This window comes from Carassius carassius, chromosome 7, assembly GCF_963082965.1.
Source record: "Carassius carassius chromosome 7, fCarCar2.1, whole genome shotgun sequence".
Lineage (NCBI taxonomy): Eukaryota > Metazoa > Chordata > Actinopteri > Cypriniformes > Cyprinidae > Carassius > Carassius carassius.
The window spans coordinates 39,521,023-39,545,180 of NC_081761.1; the positions used below are offsets into that span (position 1 = coordinate 39,521,023).

At 42.5% G+C, this 24,158-nt stretch overlaps 2 protein-coding genes across 3 annotated transcripts in view; one reads left to right on the plus strand and one right to left on the minus strand.

Moving 5' to 3' along the window:
- The first annotated feature begins 1,845 nt into the window (after positions 1-1,845).
- trip10b (thyroid hormone receptor interactor 10b) lies at positions 1,846-12,007 on the plus strand. Its single transcript, XM_059554979.1, has 15 exons — positions 1,846-2,231; positions 3,318-3,433; positions 3,924-3,977; positions 4,355-4,502; positions 4,696-4,758; positions 5,065-5,169; positions 5,258-5,386; positions 5,478-5,624; positions 8,680-8,841; positions 10,364-10,387; positions 10,708-10,817; positions 10,919-11,051; positions 11,120-11,169; positions 11,350-11,480; positions 11,576-12,007. Exons 1-15 carry the CDS (start codon positions 2,208-2,210, stop codon positions 11,716-11,718), a joined length of 1,539 nt encoding a protein of 512 aa, XP_059410962.1. The 5' UTR covers positions 1,846-2,207; the 3' UTR covers positions 11,719-12,007.
- Positions 12,008-12,906: 899 nt separating this feature from the next.
- The window catches only part of sh2d3a (SH2 domain containing 3A), a 14,064-nt gene continuing 2,812 nt past the window's right edge, over positions 12,907-24,158 (minus strand). For both annotated transcript variants that reach the window (XM_059554958.1, XM_059554957.1), the window contains 12 exons: positions 24,085-24,118; positions 23,877-23,993; positions 19,882-20,025; positions 19,531-19,808; positions 19,323-19,405; positions 18,968-19,239; positions 17,760-18,107; positions 16,673-16,788; positions 16,426-16,597; positions 14,518-14,641; positions 14,251-14,436; positions 12,907-13,440 (listed from right to left, as the gene is read on the minus strand). In XM_059554958.1, the coding sequence (XP_059410941.1) occupies positions 13,271-13,440; positions 14,251-14,436; positions 14,518-14,641; positions 16,426-16,597; positions 16,673-16,788; positions 17,760-18,107; positions 18,968-19,239; positions 19,323-19,405; positions 19,531-19,808; positions 19,882-20,025; positions 23,877-23,993; positions 24,085-24,118 (2,044 nt within the window). In that variant the 3' untranslated portion in view covers positions 12,907-13,270. The remainder of the gene's footprint in view (positions 13,441-14,250; positions 14,437-14,517; positions 14,642-16,425; positions 16,598-16,672; positions 16,789-17,759; positions 18,108-18,967; positions 19,240-19,322; positions 19,406-19,530; positions 19,809-19,881; positions 20,026-23,876; positions 23,994-24,084; positions 24,119-24,158) is intronic.

A 24,158-nucleotide genomic window follows, 5' to 3' on the forward strand; every position in this document is an offset into this window, starting at 1 on the left:
ACACTACCTTCAGCTGCTGTAGGCCACGGCGAGGGAGTGGGGGTTTGTGACGTCCTGAAGAGCCTGTGAAGCCTGCATGACTAGCAGAGGAAGCCTCATGCTAGCGTCTGCTATGGGAGCTGAAGGATACTGAAAAGGAAAAGGATTAGAAGTAGCAGGAGGAAAAGACTGAGATGTGAGGGCATGTGTTGCCAGCGTAAGCAACGCATGCATTAAAAAAAGATAAAATGACAAAAAGACATGCTTTTCCTCTTAACGACACAAAAAGCAGTGAGTATTGAAACAGCTTCCCAGCCAAGCAGCACATCAACTGGTAGAGACTTGGAGAGAGGTGCCTACCTGTATGCACAACACATGCTAATTAGTTTGCCAGTTCAGTCATTTTAATGGTTTCTTTATGGTACGCCTTAGTTATTAGTTTGCACCTATAATTGTAAATTATTTAGGTAAAGCGTTGAACTTAATTTCTCAAATCAATTTCCATCTTATCTGTCTATCTGAGTATGACGAGGGATTTAAAATACAGGTAAAATGCTAATGAAAATTAATACAGGAAATGTGAGTTATTTCATTGTATTCTATATAGTTTTGTGTCATGGTTAAAAAAGCGACATCAACATCCACGATGTTATCATGTTATTTAACAACTTTTCGCAACAAACAACCTACCTTTAGCATCTTTACCTAAAAACTTAATTTGCAACACAGCCTAATACACTAACAGAGGTAGCCTTGCGCTAGCGACTGCTACAAGCAAATAGGCATACATAATAATAGTATCCATGTCTATGGCTACAAGAGCTGGAGGCTTAGCTACATATGGTGCAATTAGGGTGGCCATTCATGCCATCTTCACAGGACACGTCCTGGCCAGGATTTCTATATTGCCTAAAATATCCAGGTTTTGGCTTTGGTTCCCTGTTTATATACTTAATGACGGTAATGATCATTTGACCAATAACCTGCAGACTTTGTACGTAAATCGACCAATCGTGGTGCGTGAGAAGGTGGGATCTACAGAGGACGGTCAAAGCGATGCAAATACGTGCACATTGTAGTGTCAGACAGGAAAGCAGCATTGAGCTGACTGATCGGTGTATGACATCAAAGTAATGTGAGAGCGATTCAAAAGCACAAGAAGCCATTGGTCTGTGCAGCGCAAACAAAGCCAAAACGTGGATATTTTAGGCAATATAGAAATCCTGGCCAGGACGTGTCCTGCGAAAATGGCACGAATGGCCACCCTAGGTGCAATGAGGAACAATGAGATTTTGCTGCAGTGAGAACTGGGGCACGGCCCAGGCTTATTTAAGTCCTGCTGCTGCGACCCAAAGCTCGAGGAGATCCAGGTCTTCTGTGGGACGATGGAGGTAATGAGTGAGGCCAGTTCAGGCCTTTGCTTGATCTAGTGGCCAACTTGGATAATTTGCAGGATGAGGAATAGTTTGTGCAGATCCGCTTTGTTTATCCTCCGTGAGAATGATTCATCTTAATAAATCAGTGTTTGCTTCAGGCTTAAACACTGTCCACAGGAGATATGACAGAATGTATCAGTTACTGGTTAGCCAACTGTTACTTAACACAATCATAATACTGATTAGTTAACACATCTTCCTTAGTAGTTAGTTCTTCAGTAATTTATTATTAGTTATGCAGTAATTAGGAAACAGTATTCTAAAGTGTTAGCAGATTCCCTGATCCATCGAGATCTGTGATTGGTCCAACTACTTGAGATCAAACGACTGTGATTGGCTCATTTTGATCTCGATTTAACAGCTATTTGTATTAACTTATTTGATCCAGTAGATGTCAGTGTAGTACTATAACAAACCTGATCACAACGCCACTGTCAGCATATGAGCATAAATAATTAAAATTTTTAATTTTATTTCTTAATGTAGTTTGTAATGGCATTAAAGGCCTTTGTCATGAGTCCATCGAGTGGAAACGAGCACTGAAGCACAGTGAGAGGAGTTACCTGTGAACAGGTGTGCTGAGGTGAAACTCGATCGTGCTGACAGCTCACAGTAATCTCCTGCTCTCTTCACTGTCAGGATCTTTACCGGGAGGAAACGAAACAGAGTCTCCTCACCCGAAAGACGCGGTTATTTATGGAAAGGCTTTGAGTTCAAACAAACTTGCTCGAGGTTGATGTCTTGAGTTATTTGACAGGCTGCAGTGGTTTTCTTCTTGAGCTCTCAGAGATCATGGATTGGGGTTCAGATCTTTGGGTAAGTTTAAGTTTATTTCACCTGTGTTTCAGATTTATCCTGACGCTATGGGTATTATTACGCGGACATCATCTGAAGTGAAGTCCAGTCATGATTCACCTCGTTTTATCATTTGAAAAGTAGGCTATAGTTTACTTGTCCGAAATTATGTCTAATTACATAAATGCATTTATTCATATTTAATGTACATTTATATAAAGCAGTAGGTGAAACCGACCTTTCACCAACAATGCACACAAGAACTGACTAATAAACAATTTATTTGAAATTAAAAATGAAACGACACCGATTTTTATGTAGATTAGTTTTTTTTTTTTTTTTTAATTGAGCCATTGTGACCCAGAAAGTGTGGTATTTATACTGAAACCAATTCACAATTTAAATAAAAATATAATCATTAAATGATAAATGCGTGCTTGATGTTTGCGTTAAAAAAAAGTACAGACCGCATTTCTTATTTTAAACGTCTAGGAATAAATTAAGTGTCTCTACACCGATCCTTTTTTTATGTTTACCTATATTTGTACTAGTATTCATTCTTTAAGTCACGTGACAGTGTCTGAGATTTACTTTCACTGTCTCGGGTTTTACTTCAGGTTAAACTGGTTTAAGGAACTAGTGTCTGCTCATCTGTGAAAGGCAGTAAAGATCAAATAAACAGTTTCTCATCTCCATAGCTTTGGAATAATTTCTCGACCAACAGGAAGTAGATCAATGAGCACACACATACACCTGTTAACATAGATGGGTGTCTGATGAACAAGAGCTTTAATACAGACTCAGCTAAGGCTAAGATACAGTGGTGTGTGTGTGTGTGTGTGTGCGCCTACTGAACCATTGTAGTAGAGTTAGGTTATAATATTTATAGTTAGCTCTTTTTAAAAGTTGCATGAATTTAAACGGAGTCCTTCAGGTTGTCTTGTTACTGCAAGTGTGAAGAAGATCGACCTGTCAAGCTAGTTTGAGAGGTACACTTGGGAAGAGAGCGACACACTCGATGCACCACACCTATGAGAGCTGAATGTCTTACATACCTCACACACACACACACACACACACACTCTCAGAAGTCTGGTGTGTCTGCAGGACCAGCATGACGTGATCGAGAGACACACTCAGAATGGACTGGATCTGCTGGAGCGATACGTGAAGTTTGTCAAAGACCGAGCCGAGATCGAGCAGAATTACGCCAAGCAGCTCAGGTGTGTGTGTGCACCGCCTCCAGCCTGCCACGAACCCCTGAATAAGACCCTCTCCACTCGAGAGACCCCCATCCTGAAATTAAAACAGGAACGATAAAGACCCAATTAAAACTGTAGAAACATGTATATTATACTTTTTTTTTTACTCACTATAGTCCTGTAGTGTTAGATTAATTTTTTTAACATAAGTCTTATTTCAATAAATTTTTATTTTTATTTATTTGAAGAATGTATTTGTATAATAAAATGTTAGCAAAATCATATTATTATAAATGTTTATATTTTTTTTCTGTACGTTTTTCTACACTCTTACCTTCCCATCATTTTGTTTGTCGACTCTACAGTGTTTGTAAAAACCACCAGTATGTACATGTCTGTGTAATTTTCTCCATGCACACAGTGAGTTGTTGAAGTTGTGTGTGATCTTGTGTTCCTGAGGGTGAGCATGTTTCTCCTGGGTTTAACCTGTTGTGTGTGTGTCTCCCTGAAGGAACCTCTCCAAGAAATATTCCAGACGAGGCGTCAAAGAAGACCAGGACACAAAGTGAGTAAATTACACTATTAAACCTTGTTCAAAAGTGGTCTGCTCTTTAATAATGCTCTCAAATCTTTAGCACAAAGACATCATTCCTGAAGTGTCTATTCTGGAACATTTCAGCTGGACATCCGTCTAATGTTTCTTAAGCATTACTTCTTACTCTTTGTTTCAGAGAACACAGTTCTCATAATGTTTGTAAATGAAAGTAAAATGTTTACATAACCAATAAAAGAATGTTGTTAGAGCATATATATAAAACAGAATGTTTTGAACATTCTAAGAACATAATGTTTCCTAACTTGAGGTTCTCAGAAGATCTCTCGTGTGTGTGTGTGCGCCGCTCAGCTCTGAATGCGCTGGTGTTGTTGACTGTGTCTCCGCAGGTTGACCAATCAGCAGCCGTTTCAGGATGTGCTGAACGAGCTGAACAACTACGCGGCTCAGAGAGAGCAGCTGTCCGAGATCATGACGCTGAACATCTGTGTGGAGCTCAGCAGAACCCTGCAGGAGCTGAGACAGGAGCGCAAGAACGTGAGCGAGACAGCGAGCACACAGAGCGCTCTTCTCTTCTCTTCTCTTCTCTTCTCTTCTCTTCTCTTCTCTTCTCTTCTCTTCTCTGCTCTTCTCTTCTCTGCTCTGCTCTTCTCTTCTCTTCTCTTCTCTTCTCTTCTCTTCTCTTCCTTCAGATGTGTGTTTGACTGTGAATGTGTCTCCTGTGCCGCAGCATCTCTGTGAGGTGAAGAAGGCTCAGCAGAACCTGGAGAGCAGCTACAAACTGCTGGAGACTGTGAGTCAGCGTCAAGCACAGTTATTATAGCTTTATATTTTTAGTTTTTCTTTCTGATTTAGTTTTGGTTTGTTTTCACTAATTGCAGTTTAGTTTTGCATATGGTTATTGTTGTTAACTAAAACTAACCCCATTAATTAAAATAAAATGAGCATTAACTTGATCTCAGCACCTGATCTGATTCTGACTGATGGATTTTTATATTTGTTTGAAGTAATAAATGAGCTATAAAATCTGAAACCGTGTCCTGTGGGTGAAGAGCTGAATCTCATTACTGCTGATTGGTGTTGATTGTGTTCCTTCCAGAGTAAGAAGCGCTTTGAGAAGGAGTGGAGAGAAGCAGAGAAGGCCAATCAGCAGACCGAGAGAGTCCAGCAGGAGGTCAGCTCCACCAAAGCAGACGTGGAGAAGGTACAGACTCCTTCAGCACACACACACACACACTCTTCAGGCATCATGGGTAACACACGGTGTGTGTGTGTGTGTGTGTGTGTGTTAGGCCAAACAGCATGCTCACTTCCGCGTGCACATAGCTGACGAGTGTAAGAACGAGTACGCTTCACAGCTGCAGAAATACAACCAGGAACAGAACAACTTCTACCACTCAGAGATCCCGTCTGCGTACAAGGTGCGTCATGCTCTGCTCTCATCAGTGAGATAATCAGCCTGACTGGAATATGACCAGCTCTACTTCCTGTCTGTCTGTCTGTCGCTCACAGAAGCTGCAGGAAATGGAGGAGCGGCGCATCAGACTGTTAGCTGACGGCTACGTGCAGTTCTCTGAATCAGAGAAGAACCTCCTGCCCAACATCAACCAGTGTCTGGACGCCATCATCTCCACCGGGAGGAACATCAATGAGAAACAGGTGCGACACACACACACACATCAGATTTCCTTGCAGTTTGCATGGACAGATCATAGTTTGTGTTTGTTGGTGACACCCTGGAGGACATTGATGAACACTGACAGTTCAGGATTGTGTGAGGAGGTCATGTGACGTACATCATTGTGTGTTCACTGGAGACGGATCTTCATCTTCCTGTACGTGGTGTTGCATTTACCTAGATCAGGACTTTTCAAGAAGTGAAGAAATTATGAAATAAAAACTGTATTAAAAAAGATACGAAAGTTTGTTTTTTGATAACAAAAATTTCATTGTAAATAAATGCATCTAACATACAATACAGAAAAAAACACGATGTACAAAATACTTTCTAAACAATAATTAACAATAATATTATAATACAGAAATTATACATGAAAATACATTTCGTTATACATTTTGGACGTGGTTTTTTGAGCATGAGTATAAATATTTGGCAATTTGTTGCATCTAAAAATTACAAACCTCTAAATGAAACTGATATTGCTCAGATATTGCTTCTTCACAGCTCATGTGAATCTCTGATATGGGGACATCGGATGCATATTTTCCACAAGTTGGATATGATTCTTCAGAGTCTTCATATATACTTCACACTTTGGTTTAAATTACTCTATGGTTGTGAAAAACAACTCTTTTTACCCTGTCAAAAACGGCTTTGTTCACAGCGACCCGTTTCAGTGCATGTCCCTTTAAATGCTAATGAGCTCTGCTGACCCCGCCCCTCTCTTCTGTGGGGCATTGACACAAGATGAGTGAATATAACCGTAAACAGCTAGGAGGTGGTCTTATTCATATAGTTAGCTACACAGCAAAATCCCCAGAGTAAAATTAACTCTGTTCAGAGAACATTTGGTCCCTCTCTACAGAGAGTTAAAATAACTCTGAAACAGAGTAAAAGTTAATGAGATACTTAAGTGATTAATTAAGTGATGATTGTGCATTAATGATGGACATCTGCTGTTAACAAGTTCTCAGCAGAGGAGGATTCAACAACTCCACAAACAGCATTACCAGCTTCACTTATTACTAACCAGGGGTGCGTTTCCCGAAAGCATCGTTGGCCAACTATGGTCGCAAGTTCATCGCAATGTCCATTGAACTCTATTGGTAACGACGGAACTTGCGACCATAGTTGGCCAACGATGCTTTCGGGAAACGCACCCCAGACTGACTTTATTTCTGTCAGACATCTACAGAAGGTCTTATTAAGAATTAGCAGAGGTTTAGATGTTGATGATTTATTGAAAATGTATGATTACCATTATAGTGATGAGTGTTTCCTTCAGTTGGGCAGTTTGACTCTTCTTGCGAGTTTGTGGATTTTGTAACAGCTTTTACCAAAACATGTAATTTGTTACAAAGAAAACCAAAAACAAAGATGATCAGGTGATATAGTGTTTAACAGCAGATAGTAAAAAAATGCGCTTATATCGTCACTGTCCAAAAGTGGTCATTTGATGTTAATAGATTATATTCACTAACAATACTCTCTTGCTACAGATTGGACATTTTGAATTTTTTTAAATACATAATAGGGGATTTTTTTTTTCTGAGACACAGACATCAAGAATCAGCTTATGAATCTCAACAATGGTAACATGCTTCATGCTGCAATGCATGCTGGGAGCCACAATAGTATAAAACTCATGGCTCCCAGGATGCATTGCGGCATGAAACATGTTACCATTGTTGAGATTCATAAGCTGATTCTTGATGTCTGTGTCTCAGAAAAAAAAAAATCCCCTATTATGTATTTAAAAAAATTCAAAATGTCCAATTTGTGGCAAGAGTATTGTTAGTGAACATAATCTATTAACATCAAATGACCACTTTTGGACAGTGATGATATAAGCGCATCATTCTACTTTTTGTTGTTGAAAACTAGATCACCTGAATATCTTTGCATCTGGCATTCGTTGCAACAAATTACATGTTTTGGTAAAAGCTGTTACAAAAACCATAAACACTCAAAAAATATAAGCTAGAGTCAAACTGCCCAACTAAAGGAAACATTCATCACGATAATGGTGATCATACATTTTCAATAAATCGTCAACATCTAAACCTCAATGCTCAATACGAACTTCTGTAAATGTATGACAGAAATAAAGTTAGTCTGGTTAGTAATAAGTGAAGCTGGTAATGCTGTTTATGGAGTTGTTTAATCCTCCTCTGCTGAGAACTTGTTAACAGCAGGTGTTCATCATTAATGCCCAATCATCACTTAATTAATCACTTAAGTATCTCATTAACTTTTACTCTGTTTCAGAGTTATTTTAACTCTCTGTAGAGAGGGACCAAATGTTCTCTGAACAGAGTTAATTTTACTCTGGGGATTTTGCTGTGTATCTACGTAGAAACCATAGACTGTATAAAAACACGTAGTGTCCAGGAGTAGACTCCTGAAGTGTGTTTTTGAAGCTCAAAGTGTTCAGAGCAGGCCGTCGCTATCTTGGCAGAGCGTCACCGCGCGACTCTCCCGGGCAATCGAAAATGGGCAAAAAGGCGGGAGCTGGTTGATGAAGCCACGCCCACCTAGCTCAATGGCAGTGTCAGCAGCGGCAATCCACCTGTCACTCAAGTGGCCACACCCTTAATTATGCAGAACTTAATATAGGCTTAATACAATTTAAATGGATGAGTTATAAAAAAATTGCTATATAGCTATATAGACCAAAATCATTTTTTGCACCAGGCTGTAAACATGTTTTTTTCTGCTGTAAAGTTGGGCATTTTAACATGGGGAGTCTATGGGACTGACTCCCTTTTGCAGCCAGTCTCAAGCGGCCAGTCGATGAATTACAGGTTTAGTCACTTCCTTGTTGGCACTCGATAGAAACCAGCTGCAAACTGAAACTCTGGATGAGTTTCAGACTCAGACAGCACATAAACAACTGGCTGTGTGTGTTTTCTTTTCAGCTATTCTAAGTGAAAATGTCATATGATGTCCCCTTTTAAACATCTAGTGTTTCTGTGATTTGCAGCACTGATGAGGTGTGTGTGTGTGTGTGTGTGTGTGTGTGTGTGTGTGTAGGAGGCTTTGGCTCTCATAGAGCAGTATAAATCGGGCGCAGTGCCTCCTGCTGACGTCGAGTTTCAGGATTACAGTCAGGGAGTCAGACCTGCTGCATCTGACAACAACACCACACAACTGCCGAAAGTGCGCATCAAACAGCTCTTCAACAAGAAACACAAGGTACACACACACACACACACACACACATGGAGCACTGCAGTAATGACTGTAAACCATCATAACACCGGCCACAGATGTGAACATGCTGAAGGACAGCACACCCAGTGAAATCATGACATGCACACTGTACAGTTGTGGCCAAAAGTTTTGAGAATTACATAAATATTAGTTTTCAAAAAGTTTGCTGCTAAACTGCTTTTAGATCTTTGTTTCAGTTGTTTCTGTGATGTACTGAAATATAATTACAAGCACTTCATACGTTTCAAAGGCTTTTATCGACAATTACATGACATTTATGCAAAGAGTCAGTATTTGCAGTGTTGGCCCTTCTTTTTCAGGACCTCTGCAATTGGACTGGGCATGCTCTCAATCAACTTCTGGGCCAAATCCTGACTGATAGCAACCCATTCTTTCATAATCACTTCTTGGAGTTTGTCAGAATTAGTGGGTTTTTGTTTGTCCACCCGCCTCTTGAGGATTGACCACAAGTTCTCAATGGGATTAAGATCTGGGGAGTTTCCAGGCCATGGACCCAAAATTTCAACATTCTGGTCCCCGAGCCACTTAGTTATCACTTTTGCCTTATGGCACGGTGCTCCATCGTGCTGGAAAATGCATTGTTCTTCACCAAACTGTTGTTGGATTGTTGGAAGAAGTTGCTGTTGGAGGGTGTTTTGGTACCATTCTTTATTCATGGCTGTGTTTTTGGGCAGAATTGTGAGTGAGCCCACTCCCTTGGATGAGAAGCAACCCCACACATGAATGGTGTCAGGATGCTTTACTGTTGGCATGACACAGGACTGATGGTAGCGCTCAACTTTTCTTCTCCGGACAAGCCTTTTTCCAGATGCCCCAAACAATCAGAAAGGGGCGTCATTGGAGAATATGACTTTGCCCCAGTCCTCAGCAGTCCATTCACTATACTTTCTGCAGAAGATCAATCTGTCCCTGATGGTTTTTCTTGGAGAGAAGTGGCTTCTTTGCTGCCCTTCTTGACACCAGGCCATCTTCCAGAAGTCTTGTCCTCACTGTGCGTGCAGATGCGCTCACACCTGCCTGCTGCCATTCCTGAGCAAGCTCTGCACTGGTGGCACTCCGATCCCGCAGCTCAATCCTCTTTAGGAGACCATCCTGGCGCTTGCTGGACTTTCTTGGACGCCCTGAAGCCTTCTTTACAAGAATTAAACCTCTTTCCTTGAAGTTCTTGATCCTATAAATTGTTGATTTAGGTGCAATCTTAGTAGCCACAATATCCTTGCCTGTGAAGCCATTTTTATGCAATGCAATGATGGCTGCACGCGTTTCTTTGCAGGTCACCATGGTTAACAATGGAAGAACAATGATTTCAAGCATCACCCTCCTTTTAACATGTCAAGTCTGCCATTCTAACCCAATAAACTTTTCCAATTTCCAATATTTATGTAATTCTCAAAACTTTTGCCACAACTGTATGTGTGAATATATATGTATGTATATGTAAATATATGTGTAGTTACGTTTGTGCATGTGTTAATATTTTCAGGTGACGTCTCCGGATAAAAACATGGTGAGCAGCATTTTTCATTTTATTCTTGTGATATGAATCCATTTGGCGACAGTGTAGTCAAACTAATTTGTGCTTGACATCTGCAAACAGATGTGTCACAAACAATTCATAACTTTTATACTAACTTTTGTTATGGGAGGCATGAGTGGTTGATGTAAGATTAAAGTATACTAACATACTCCAAATCTTTGTTAAGGTTATGTACTAGCAGTCAGTCCGAGTGTTGAGTGTGTGGAGTATTGATGTGTGTGTGTGTGTGTGTGTGTGTGTGTGTGTGTGTGTGTGTGTGTGTGTGTGTGTGTGTGTGTGTGTGTGTGAAGCTGTCTTTGCCGGAGGATCTCTCTCGTCTCCCTCCGGATCAGAAGAGTCGTCGTCTGCAGGAGAAGATCGATGACATTCAGAAGGAGCTGCAGAGAGAGACGGAGAAGAGGTACATCAGCACCAGTCAGTCACGCACACCAGTCACCCACCACACCATCACGTCAAACTAAGAATAAAACTCTTCCCTCTGTCTGTCTGTCTGTCTGTTAGCGATGCGCTGATGAAGATGAAGGGTGTTTATGAGCAGAACTCTCAGCTTGGAGATCCGTCCAGCCTTCAGCCTCAGATCACACAGCTGGCTCATAACATCGCCAGACTGAGAGGAGAGCTCAGTAAATACCAGGTACACACACACACACACACACACATGTATAGCATTTACACACATGTAAACACAGGTGTGTTCTGCAGGTTCAGCTCACTGAAGCCGGCGGTGGGACGCTGCAACACAATCCCACCAGGTCAGTCCATCAGCAAACACATCTGTCTATATGTGAGAGTGTGTGTGTGTGTGTGTGTGTGTGTGTGTGTGTGTGTGTGTTGTGGAAACATTCTCAGGGCCAGATCATCGAACTCTCTGAAGATCATGGGTTTGATCCGACATGTGTTTGTTTTAACTGGTTGAATGTGTGTGTGTGTAGTTCAGAGAACATCAGCGTGCTGAGCGAGTCCAGCATGTCTCCGACAGATAACATCTATGAGTGTGAGTTTGATGAGGACTTTGACGTAGACGTGCCCATCGGTCAGTGCACAGCACTCTATGACTTCGATGGTGAGCTGCTCTCTTGTCTGCACTCCTTCAGTGTTCAGTAAAGGCTGAGATCGGTCCGGTGAGCATCTGTGTGTGTGTGTGTGTGTGTGTGTCAGGCAGCAGCGAGGGCGCCGTGTCCATGCGTGTGGGCGAGCAGCTGAGTCTGATGCAGGAGGATCAGGGCGACGGCTGGGTCAGAGTTCAGAGGGCCGGTGGAGACGTGGGATACGTGCCGGCCTCCTACATCCAGATCATCTAGAAAACATCTGATCGTGTGTTTCTCAGGAGTGTGAGCTGTGCTCATCTGACTCCATCAGCTCTGGTGTTCTTATGTCATGGGGAGTGATTTACTTTTATGCTACACTTTTTGAGTTCTTTCTATTCTATCAGTATGCATTATGCCGCTTCTGGTGATTTTCTGCACATATGTTGTTTTAAAATGGATTTTCCGCTCTCTTTTTTTACTGTTGTGATTATTGCATGTAGAAGCCTTTGTATGGCATCGTTGTAACTTCATGAAGCATAAATACAGTTAAGTGTGTCCAACTGTGTGTTGAATGATTAGCGTATTTATTTTACAGATCCGTGCAACCCCAAAACGATCACTTGAATAGTATCTATATCAGTGTCCACACCAAACGCTGATATTCTGTTTATTAATAGTGCATCTGTCACTTTAAATACTCGAGCAGCTGTGCACAAACACCAAGTCAAAGTCATCAAATAATACATTCAGTTCCAGTTTGATCATAAACCCCCAGAACACTTGGAATATATAACTTTTGTTGCGTGGGATCATTCTGTGATATGATGGTGTGGGACATTTCTTTACATTTCTCCATTTGTGGTCTTTGGTGCACCTTCACAGTTGTTGTTCTTGGTATGAATGGCCCTTAAGGTATTTAAGGTTTTGATTCTCAACTCAAGAATGTTTGAAACACGGAACTGTCTTCATCATGTCAGATCAGACATGATGGTGTTTGTAGATTTCAGATGTACAGGAAGTGTTTTGGTGATTTGGTGTTTGTCTCCCTCTGCTGGCTGCACACAACAGTTATAAAACAATCTGACAATACTTTCATTTAAAGTGAAACCAAAATCACTCTATTTACTTGTTCATATTCCAGGGCTTCCTCTGTGTGAGAATGCATTCATGCACATTACATTTTTATTACACCAAAATGTATTAACTTGCTCCACCAATATTATTTTTCTTCCCTTATTTTTTCTTTCACTATTGCCTTTATTCTGTCCCATCCTGCCCCTTTTCAACTCATTGAATCAGCTGTTTACCAAATCCTGACTTCAATTTGAAAGTAAATCAGGTAGCGATGGCGTTTCATGGTAAAAGTGAACTAAACAGACTAGGTTTGATATATTAATTTCCATTTTAATCCATTAAAAAAACTAAATGTATTCTTTCCATATAAACGGTCACAAAAAGTTATCCAAAAAGATTTGGCATATTACTCAAGTGTGATAATCACAGCTTTAAAATGTCATCATCATCATCATCATCACTGTAAACAAACCGAAGGTGAAGTGTGTCACTGAAGTGTCAACAACAATTTCATAAAACACGGTTGGGCCACTAGTGTCAGAGGATCGACACACTTCATCTTTACAGCAGCATTGTGTCCTGCAAAGTCCTTTATAATTTCATTGTGCTGTAGCCTGGAGAGTCTTTCTGGTCTTTTTGGATAGTTACTGTAATCTGAGTACACAATAAATGACAGGAATATTAAACTCAGATGTGGGGTCAGAAGGCCATATCATCAGCCACCAGCAGAGGACGCTGAAGAGGTCAAACCTCAAGAGCTCCCGTCTGGTTCCAGTTTGTTGGAGAGGACCGTGAGGATCCTGTCGAATTTGGCGTAGCGCTCCTTGCGGTCGGCCTTGGCGCCCATTTGTCCCCAGAAGAGCCGAAGGGCGAACTCTGTCTGAAACATCTCCAGCAGCTCAGGGATTGGTTCCCATCCGGCTGGAGGCAGAGAGTGACATGTCAGTCATCCAATCAGAGCTTCAGAATGCTTTGTCAGTGTTTGTCAGTTTGGGGAATTTGTCCCCAAATTTAGTGACTTTCTCATTTTTGCAACCTTAAATGTATTTGTGCTATATTTAAACACATTTGGTGACTTTTTCTGCAAACATACAAATCAAAAGAAAAGAAAGATATTCTGTCACTGCTAACTTTCTCTCTGAACATTTTTCATTTAGAGCTGGATCAAATGCAAATATGAAGCAATGACATCATGAATATGCACTTAGTGACTTTCTTACTGTTAACTTACTGTAACTTTTTTGCAATAAGCAGCTATTTTGGCTATATTTTAACATATTTAGCTATTCCTATTCCTCTAACTTCCTCTCTGATCATTTTATGTGTAAATTTAGCTTAAAACAAAGCATAGTGTCTTTCAATGATAAGGCTAATTAGCCCTTAACCACATTCTCATCGTTGCTGTTTTGTAAATTGTTTCTTCAAATGTTTGTGACAAGTAGACATTATGGCAATATTTAATCATTTTGCCATTAATAAACATACAAAACAAAAAACGAAGAAAAACATTCTGTAGCTTTTGAGTGAACAAAACCCTTCGAGTTTTACATATAGCTCAAATAATGTCATGAATATGCTAATTATTAACAAAGATAACTTAATTTTTTTTTTTAAAGAAAACACCATTTCAGTCTTTCAACTTTCTAAAATGTAATATTTAATTCAATGTCGCACTTTCCATTTGTTTAAATTATTTGTGAAATTTGCTAGCAATTTGTGACAGAAGCTTACCGGAGAGCAGGCCGAGAGCGTGTTGTGTGCAGTCGTTAGCGTGTAGCGCCGCGTTCCGTGCCGACTGCAGCAGGTTGTAGAGCAGCTGGCAGCCTCTGTCTGTGGACTCCACGCTGTCCTCGCCCTCCATCAGCCTCAACAGCGGCACCATGTGCGGCAGAGACAGCGGCCCCGACACCACGATATCTACCACACACAACACTCGCTGGAAACTCCCTCAGCATCAGCATCAACACCAGACACAGTCCGCTCATGACAAACACTCACCATCACCCTCACCCTCGCCCTCATTCAGGGACTTCATGAAGGGTTTGAGACTCTTCTCGAACATCACAGCGCTGTCGGTGTGATTGCGTCTCAGCGCTCTCCATGTCATCTCCAACCTCACCACCTGTCAAATCATTAAAATGATAGAAAGAACATAATTTGTGCCGATTTATACCTTTTATTCGTAAAACATGGTGAAATCACTTATATTTCAATGTTCTGAGTCTTTGAACTTATATTCCACAGGTTTTTACTGAAGTTTTTGTTCATGTATCATTCACACTGATTTATTACTGCTTTTATATCTATTTGCATCTGTAGATTTCAATTGCAATACATCGTGTAAACATTTTTTCTCCACTCCAGTAGCACTTACAAACACCAAAACTTAGAGTAATATTCCTATCTATATTCTGCAGGTTTTTACTGAAGGATTTGTTCATATATCATTCACACTGATTTATACAACTTTTTATTCTTAAAAAAACATGGTAAAAAAAGCTTATATTTAAATGTTGTGAGTTTTTTCTCCACTTCAGCAGCACTTACATGCAACAAAGCTTAGAGTATTATTTATATCTATATTCTACAGTTTTTTACTGAAGGATATGTTCATTTATCAATCACACTAATTTATAGAACATTTTGTTCCTAAAAAAACATGGTGAAAGCGCTTATATTAAAAAGTTTTGAGATTTTTCTCCACTCCAGCAGCACTTACAAACAACAAAACTTAGAGTAATATTCCTATCTATATTTGGCTCGTTTTAAGTGAGGGATTTATTCATATATCAATCACACTGATTTAGACAACATTTTATTCTTTAAAAAAACATGGTGAAAACACTTATATTTAAAGGTTGTGAGTTTTTTCTCCACTTCAGCAGCACTTACAGACAACAAAACTTAGAGTATTATTTATATCTATATTCTACAGGTTTTTACTGAAGGATTTGTTCATATATCAATCACACTAATTTATAGAACATTTTGTTCCTAAAAAAACATGATGAAAGCGCTTATATTTAAAGGTTGTGAGTTTTTTCTCCAATTCAGCAGCACTTACAATCAACAAAACTTAGAGTATTATTTATATCTATATTCTACAGGTTTTTACTGAAGGATTTGTTCATATATCAATCACACTAATTTATAGAACATTTTGTTCCTAAAAAAACATGGTGAAAGCGCTTATATTTATAGGTTGTGAGTTTTTTCTCCACTTCAGCAGCACTTACAGACAACAAAACTTAGAGTATTATTCCTATCTATATTTGGCTTGTTTTAAGTGAGGGATCTATTCATATATGAATCACACTGATTTATACAACATTTTATTCTTAAAAAAAAGACATGGTGAAAGCACTTATATTTAAAGGTTTTGAGTTTTTTCTCCACTTCAGCAGCACTTACAAACAACAAAACTTAGAGTATTATTTATATCTTTATTCCACAGGTTTTTACTGAAGGATATGTTCATTTATCAATCACACTAATTTATAGAACATTTTGTTGCTAAAAAAACATGGTGAAAGCGCTTATATTTAAAGGTTGTGAGTTTTTTCTCCAAGTCAGCAGCACTTACAAACAACAAAACTTAGAGTATTATTTATATCTTTATTCCACAGGTTTTTTTCCTGCAGGATTTGTTCATATATACATATATATTCATAAATACACTGATTTGTTACTGCTCTCTATCTGTTTGCATCTGTTGATTTCCATTGCAATACGATTAATATTCTGAAAATGAATGCAAATTAGTGAGTAGAATTAGTGATTAGATAATGCTTCATTTGGATATATTGGACTTAAAATTATTCATAATGTAATCAGTCAACTGGGGAAGTATGGTGATATGTATTAGTTATGTTTTTATCCAATGCTTGTATTCACTGTAAGAGGTACCTGCGGCAGCTCCAGTGCTTTCATGACGGCAGAGAAGGCGTACAGGTCGTGTGTGGTGTTGCGCAGCTCCTGTGCAAGCTGGATGATCCTGTGCAGCACTGTCGCCCGCTGACCCACTGTCCCAGTACAGCCCAGAAGATCCACCGCCACACCCAGAGCCAGAGTGTGATGCCTGATGGGAAATCACAGCATGAGGTCATCACATTTCACAGGACTTCGACACCAGCATCGTTAAGGCAGCACGCACCTCTCCAGCAGGTCCTGTCTGAGCTGGCCTCCGTGTGGAAGCGTGATCAGCTCCAGACCCGTCTCCACTCCCATGATCCTCTTCTGCTCCACCGTCACCCCTGTGACTCGAGCCACCTGAGGCACACAGAGGCTCGTGAAGCGGTGTGTGGAGTGTGTTGCTTTGCTACTATTTATCAATTATTACAGTTTTTATTGATATTTTGAATTAGCTTTTATTAACTAAAAATGACTTCCATTAACAGTATTTTTGCCTTGATTTCCAGCACAAATATCTTAATATTCTTTAATCAAGATACACTCACTTGAGAAGCAAAATTACTTAAAATATTTATTCTTTTTAGATATACAGAAAACTTATGGCCAGATTTAATATCAGCTTTTGTCAGCGCAAACCCTCATATGGGATTTAAAAACTACTGTCAGGATTTACACACGGTGGGAAAATAGCGCTGTTAGTTATTTTTGCGACTCTCCTTATTAAATATGAATTTGTAGGAGTTTCCCCTTTGATCTGTAAATTTATGGGAGGAGAGTATTTAAATGAATCATGCAACGCAATTTACTATGATTTGAGCTTGTCAATTCACTAATATTTGCGGCATTATTTAATGTACAAAAAAAGCATGTATTAAAGCAAGCAGTAATTTCCGCTGCTCTTGGTAGATTTGCGTCGGTGTTCTTTAATGCGCACATTTGTCAATGAATTACCCACAGAATATACCCTCCCATCAGTGCTTTTATTACATTTTGCTCTAAATCTGGCCCTTAACCTTAATTCAAAGAGAAAACAAGGTTATTTTTCAGAGATTTTTCTCGTTTTAAGCCAAACATATTTTGATCAGTTCTTCAGAAAACAAGTCAAAAAAAGAAAATCTTATGTCAAATTGATCTCACATAAATGTATCTTGATTTAAGAATTATGTGTTAGAAAGATTTTGCAGAGTACTAATTTTAGTGCCCTAAACATATTTCACTTAATTGCTGATGCTACATTTGTAATTTTCGTTTAGTTTAAGGTCAGTTTCTTTTCTTTCAGCTTCAGATAGCAGAAATGCTTTAATGGTTTCAGTGAATGAGTGCAGCACCTGGCAGTTGACGCTGAGCATGTGCAGCGCGGTGGTCCTGGCGTCGGTGCACGTCAGCAGCTCTTTGACCTTCAGCAGGACGCTCTGATCCAGCGGACGGTTGTTGTCAGGCAGCATGAGCGAGCGGAACTCATCCAGATGGAAACATGATGTGGTCTCAGTCTGCGGCCGCTCGAAATGCCAATCACGCTCCTCCTCCTGGATGATCTCGCTCACCCTGCGCTCCTCCTCTAGCTTCTCTGCCTCCAGGAAGCCAAAGCTGGTCTCAGTGATGCGCGCGCGACTGGTCCATCGCTCCTGAGCACGGAGACGCGCCGCATGACCTTTGGGTAACATGGTGATGGGGACCTACAGGGGGTCAAAGGTGAGTTTGTTACCGTCATCTTATTCTGTTTCTTGGAAACAACTTGAACCAATGTGCAACTAGTTTTACTTTCTAATCTGATACTACAAATAATGTTGCTTGCTCCCCAGTGACTTCCATTAAAAAACAATGAGATGTTTTTCAAAATATATATTTTTTTATATTTTGCAGAAATGTGTCAAACAGATCTGGAACTATATGAAAAAACATTTAAGAAACATTGCGTTCACTCCTAAAACTTTTGCGTTCTCCCAAGAAACCTTGTGTTTCCTTCCAGTTATATTACCTACGGATCAATGCTTTTCTTACAGATTTCTGCTCATTTGAAATTGAATAAAGATGAATTAGCACTGTATTAGGCTACATTTGTTTAATGGCATTATTGAGAGAGCGATTGCGTGTGAATAAGTGCTGTAGTACTTGTTTAAATCATGCTTTCAGCTGAAAATATACATTTCTAGAAGGAACAAACCAATTCCTTGAGAACTGTATCTTCCCGCTCATGCCGTCATCACAGCCTTCACATTCTTTCTGATTTGACTGATCCTTCTCTATTAAGACAGCTGAATATGTGAATTCTTGCTGAATAAGCAGTTATGGGTCGTTGGCATGAACTGCACTGGTGATGGAGTGGTGTAGGAGCGCTCTTGGAGCGAGAGAAAACCACGACGCTCCGAGTTTTAAAAAAATCTGCTCCTCGCTCCAGTCAAAATCACACCACTACGCTCACATACTCTGCTGTGATCCCACTGATATTATTGTGGGATATAATAAATTGTGTATTAACTAAGTAAATTAAATCAGTTGTTTTGACTTTAAATAGCATGTGGTCCTGAACGCTCACCTGTGGCACCAGCTCACCATAGAGACCGGTGGAGTCAGACTCAGAATCAGACTGAGTCGGGGTGAAGACGATGGAGATCCGCAGCGGTTTGGGAGGTGCTCGTGAATGCAGCTGTCCATCAGAACCACGCAGAGGACAGCCGCCGAGACTTGACTGGCTGGGTGGAGCCGCACAGGAAGTGGCTGGGCTTAGGACAGGCTCACTTCCTGTGCGGAACACCGGGGAGACGGGGGTGGGGCTGGACTCCTGTGATGGACAGCTCTGTTGGACCCCTGCACGACATCAACCAAACATTCTATGTGATAATCAGATCTCAGATCAGTTTTTCAGTATGTTCACGTGTGTGTGTGTGTACCTGTGCGGAGGTTGCTGTCAGATTGAGCGGACTGTAGTGATGGTCTCCCAACTGTCTCCAGATTAGCAGGCTGACTGCCGCTCCTAACAAACATGCACACATCAATGTTACCACGACACTTTTACTACACACACATCACTGTTACTATGGAAACACACCTCAACACTGTTACTATGGAAACTAAATGGACTGTGTATATGTGTGTTACCTGAGCAGGTTGTTGCTGTTGATTTGCAGTGTGTCTCTCTGAGAGGAGCTCAGGCTCCGCCTCTTGCTCTGACCTTGTGTCAGGAGGGAGGAGCTCGATGACCTCACAGCCTGGCGCTCGCTGATGATGCGTAGAGGCACAGTGCGCGTGATTGGTTGGAAGATGACAGCTCCGGTGGAATGTGAGATGGGACGCCGTCCGCCGACGTGAAAGCGAATTAACGCTGGAATATTATCGAACTGATCGTTCTCAAACTGAAACAGCTCCCGGGTGTAGCCCTACACACATACACACACACACATCAGACTCAGCATCTGAAAGAAGCGATAAACGTTGCGACAGATGCTGTACCTGTTTGGGTCGCAGCACCACACGGATGATTTTGAAGTGCATGGGCTGATTTTTCCACATGCAGCTCAGGACGTATTCTCCCGCGCTGGAGCTGGAGTCACGCACCAGGAACTCCCCGTCTCTACTGAACAACTGCTCCGCTCCCTGATACATCAACATACACAACACTGTGAGATCTAAACCAGTCAACAAATGACTACTTACCATAGCACATTTCATACAAAAAGTGCTTTACAATAAAATAATCATAATAGATGCATAATAAATAAATATAGAGAATTAAAACGAATCAAAGTTAAGCACTAGAACAACCCAAAATAGCCCGTAACATTAAAACAAACTAATAAAAATTTAATTTAAATTAACTTACTAAAAAATAAATAATAAAATAAATAAATGAAAATCCCCTCCTTGAACTGTCACCTTAACGTGAGGGGTTTGAGTACCCGAATGACCCTAGGAGCTATGTTGTCCGGGGCTATATGCCCCTGGTAGGGTCTTCCAAGGCAAACAGGTCCTAGGCGACGGGTCAGACTAAGAGCGGTTCAGAAAACCCTTATGAAGAGATTAAATCAAAGGACCGTGACGTCGCCCGGTATGGCGCAGCCGGGGCCCCACCCTGGAGCCAGGCCCAGGTTTGGGCCTCCCCCCACGGGGTCCGGCCGGGCTCAACCCGAAGGAGCGACGTGGGGCCGCCTTCCCATGGGCTCACCACCTACAGGAGGGACCGTAAGGGGCCGGTGCTTAGAGAATCGGGCGGCAGTCGAAGGCGGGGGCCTCGACAGCCCGATCCCTGGACACGGAAACTAGCTCTAGGGACATGGAACGTCACCTCACTGGCGGGGAAGGAGCCCGAGATTGTGCGTGAGGTTGAGAGGTTCCGACTAGCGATAGTCGGGCTCACCTCTACGCACAGCTTGGGCTCTGGAACCACACTCCTCGAGAGAGGATGGACTCTTCACCACTCTGGAGTTGCCCATGGTGAGAGGCGGCGGGCTGGTGTGGGTTTGCTTACAGCCCCCCAGCTCAGCTGCCATGTGTTGGAGTTTACCCCGGTGAACGAGAGGGTCGCTTCCCTGCGCCTTCGGGTCGGGGATAGGTCTCTCACTCGTTTGTCGTTTGTGCCTACGGGCCGAACGGCAGTGTAGAGTACCCGGCCTTCTTGGAGTCTCTGGGAGGGGTGCTGGAAAGTGCTCCGACTGGAGACTCCGTCGTTTTACTGGGGGACTTCAACGCCCACGTGGGCAACGACAGTGACACCTGGAGGGGCGTGATTGGGAGGAACGGCCCCCCTGATCTGAACCCGAGCGGTGTTCAGTTATTGGACTTCTGTGCTAGTTACAGCTTGTCCATAACGAACACCATGTTCAAGCATAAGGGTGTCCATCAGTACACGTGGCACCAGGACACCCTAGGCCGTAGGTCGATGATCGACTTTGTGGTCGTTTCATCCGACCTCCGGCCGTATGTCTTGGACACTCGGGTGAAGAGAGGGGCGGAGCTGTCAACTGATCACCACCTGGTGGTGAGTTGGATCCGATGGCGGGGGAAGAAGCTGGACAGACTCGGCAGACCCAAACGTACTGTTAGGGTCTGCTGGGAACATTTGGCCGAGTCTCCTGTCAGAGAGATCTTCAACTCCCACCTCCGACAGAGCTTCGACCGGATCCCGAGGGAGGCTGGAGATATTGAGTCCGAGTGGACCATGTTCTCCACCTCCATTGTTGAAGCGGCCGCTCAGAGCTGTGGCCGTAAGGTCTCCGGTGCCTGTCGAGGCGGCAATCCCCGAACCCGGTGGTGGACACCGGAAGTAAGGGATGCCGTCAAGCTGAAGAAGGAGTCCTATCGGGCCTGGTTGGCTTGTGGGACTCCTGAGGCAGCTGACAGGTACCGGCAGGCCAAGCGGACTGCAGCCCGGTTGGTTGTGGAGGCAAAAACTCGGGCCTGGGAGGAGTTCGGTGAGGCCATGGAGAAGGACTATCGGTCAGCCTTGAAGAGATTCTGGCAGACCGTCCGGCGCCTCAGGAGAGGGAAGCAGTGCCCTACCAACGCTGTTTACAGTAGAGGTGGGGAGCTGTTGACCTCAACTGGGGATGTCGTTGGACGGTGGAAGGAATACTTCGAGGATCTCCTCAATCCCGCTGTCACGTCTTCCATTGAGGAAGCAGAGGCTGAGGGCTCAGATGTGGACTCGTCCATCACCCAAGCTGAAGTCACCGAGGTAGTCAAGAAACTCCTCGGTGGCAAGGCACCGGGGGTGGATGAGATCCGCCCTGAGTACCTCAAGTCTCTGGATGTTGTGGGGCTGTCCCGGACGATAGTAGAACCTCGGATTCAGGAGGAACAGTGTGGTTTTCGTCCAGGCCGTGGAACACTGGACCAGCTCTATACCCTCTACAGGGTGCTGGTGGATTCATGGGAGTTTGCCCAACCAGTCCACATGTGCTTTGTGGATTTGGAGAAGGCATTCGACTGTGTCCCTCGCGGCGGCCTGTGGAGGGTGCTCCGGGAGTATGGGGTCCGGGGCCCTTTGCTAAGGGCTATCCGGTCCCTGTACGACCGGAGCAGAAGCTTGGTTCGTACTGCCAGCAGTAAGTCAGACTTGTTCCCGGTGCGTGTTGGACTCCGGCAGGGCTGCCCCTTGTCGCCGGTTCTGTTCATGATTTTTATGGACAGAATTTCTAGGCGCAGCCAGGGGCCGGAGGGGGTCAGGTTTGGTGACAACACGATTTCATCTCTGCTCTTTGCGGATGATGTTGTCGTGTTGGCCTCATCAAGCCTGGGATGAGAATTAGCACCTCCAAATCCGAGGCCATGGTCCTCATTCAGAAAAGGGTGGCTTGCCCACTTCAGGTTGGTGGAGAGTTCCTGCCTCAAGTGGAGGAGTTTAAGTATCTTGGGGTCTTGTTCACGAAGTTCTCGATTTACCGGTCAATCTACGTTCCTACTCTCACCTATGGTCATGAGCTTTGGGTCATGACCGAGAGGACAAGATCCCGGATACAGGCGGCCGAAATGAGCTTTCTCCGCAGGGTGGCTGGGCGATCCCTTAGAGATAGGGTGAGAAGCTCAGTCACCCGGGAGGAGCTCAGAGTAGAGCCGCTGCTCCTCCACATCGAGAGGGGTCAGCTGAGGTGGCTCGGGCATCTGTTCCGGATGCCTCCTGGACGCCTTCCCGGGAAGGTGTTCCGGGCGCGTCCCACTGGGAGGAGACCCCGGGGGAGACCTAGGACACGCTGGAGAGACTATGTCTCCCGGCTGGCCTGGGAACGCCTCGGTGTCCCCCCAGAAGAGCTGGAGGAAGTGTCTAGGGAGAGGGAAGTCTGGGGTTCTCTGCTTAGACTGCGGCCCCGGATAAGCGGAAGAAGATGGATGGATGGATGGATGGATGGATAAATGAAAATGAAATTAAAATAATTACAAATTTGATTTAAATAAAAATGTTATTAAAACAAACCAATTTAAAAAAATTAAATGAATAAATTAGTGAATAAAATATAAACAAATAAATAAAATACAATGATATAACAATACAGTATAATGATGAGAAGGGAAAAGATGAAATAAGGTTACTTAACAGAAACAAAATATTTTCCCAATGATATGTTTGTTAATATTTATAATATGAATTGTCTTCAAACAATAAACTATACTGATGTCTTTTAAATTTTAGGATGGCAGTCTATCCTTGTTTTATTTTTTCCAAGGAACACAGAAGTAGACACTTGAACATGGAAACATATGAACTCATGTCAGTTCCTCACACTAAAACCTCATATGACCTCACAAGACTGGGAACAGTGCATCAACTGTGCTACTTTTATGATTCTAACATGCTCTTTTCTGCTTTTTATGTGTCTTTAGACTGCGATTAATCTTCATGTGAAAGGAGCTGCATGAACATTCTTCAACAGTCACTTGGATGACAAGAAGGGGAGTGAATGTGGGTGAACGATGCCTTTTACCGCAGCACACACACACACACACACACACACCTCGCGCCGCAGCGGTCCATGATACCAGGCGTGACTCCTCAGATCATCAGTGCTGAGTTTGAGTTCCTCCTCCAGCTCCTTCTTCAGAGAGTCCATGTCCCTCAGGCCTGAGAACACCTTTAGAAACACCACAGTAACACAGTGAAGCTCTGAGGTGAAAGATCAGTGAGGAAACTAAATGATGTTTCCTATAGGGCATGACTCTCACCTGACTGAAGAAGGCCGTCACACTCTTCCTCCTGCTGCAGAACAGAGCAGAGCAATACAACAAAAACACGTTTG

Excerpts from the sequence above, each read along its gene's own strand:
- trip10b (XM_059554979.1), top strand. The coding sequence starts at position 2,208 with ATGGATTGGGGTTCAGATCTTTGG. Across the intron at positions 3,434-3,923 it reads AATTACGCCAAGCAGCTCAG|GAACCTCTCCAAGAAATATT; the intron begins GTGTGTGTGTGC and ends GTCTCCCTGAAG. Across the intron at positions 11,052-11,119 it reads GAGAGCTCAGTAAATACCAG|GTTCAGCTCACTGAAGCCGG; the intron begins GTACACACACAC and ends TGTGTTCTGCAG.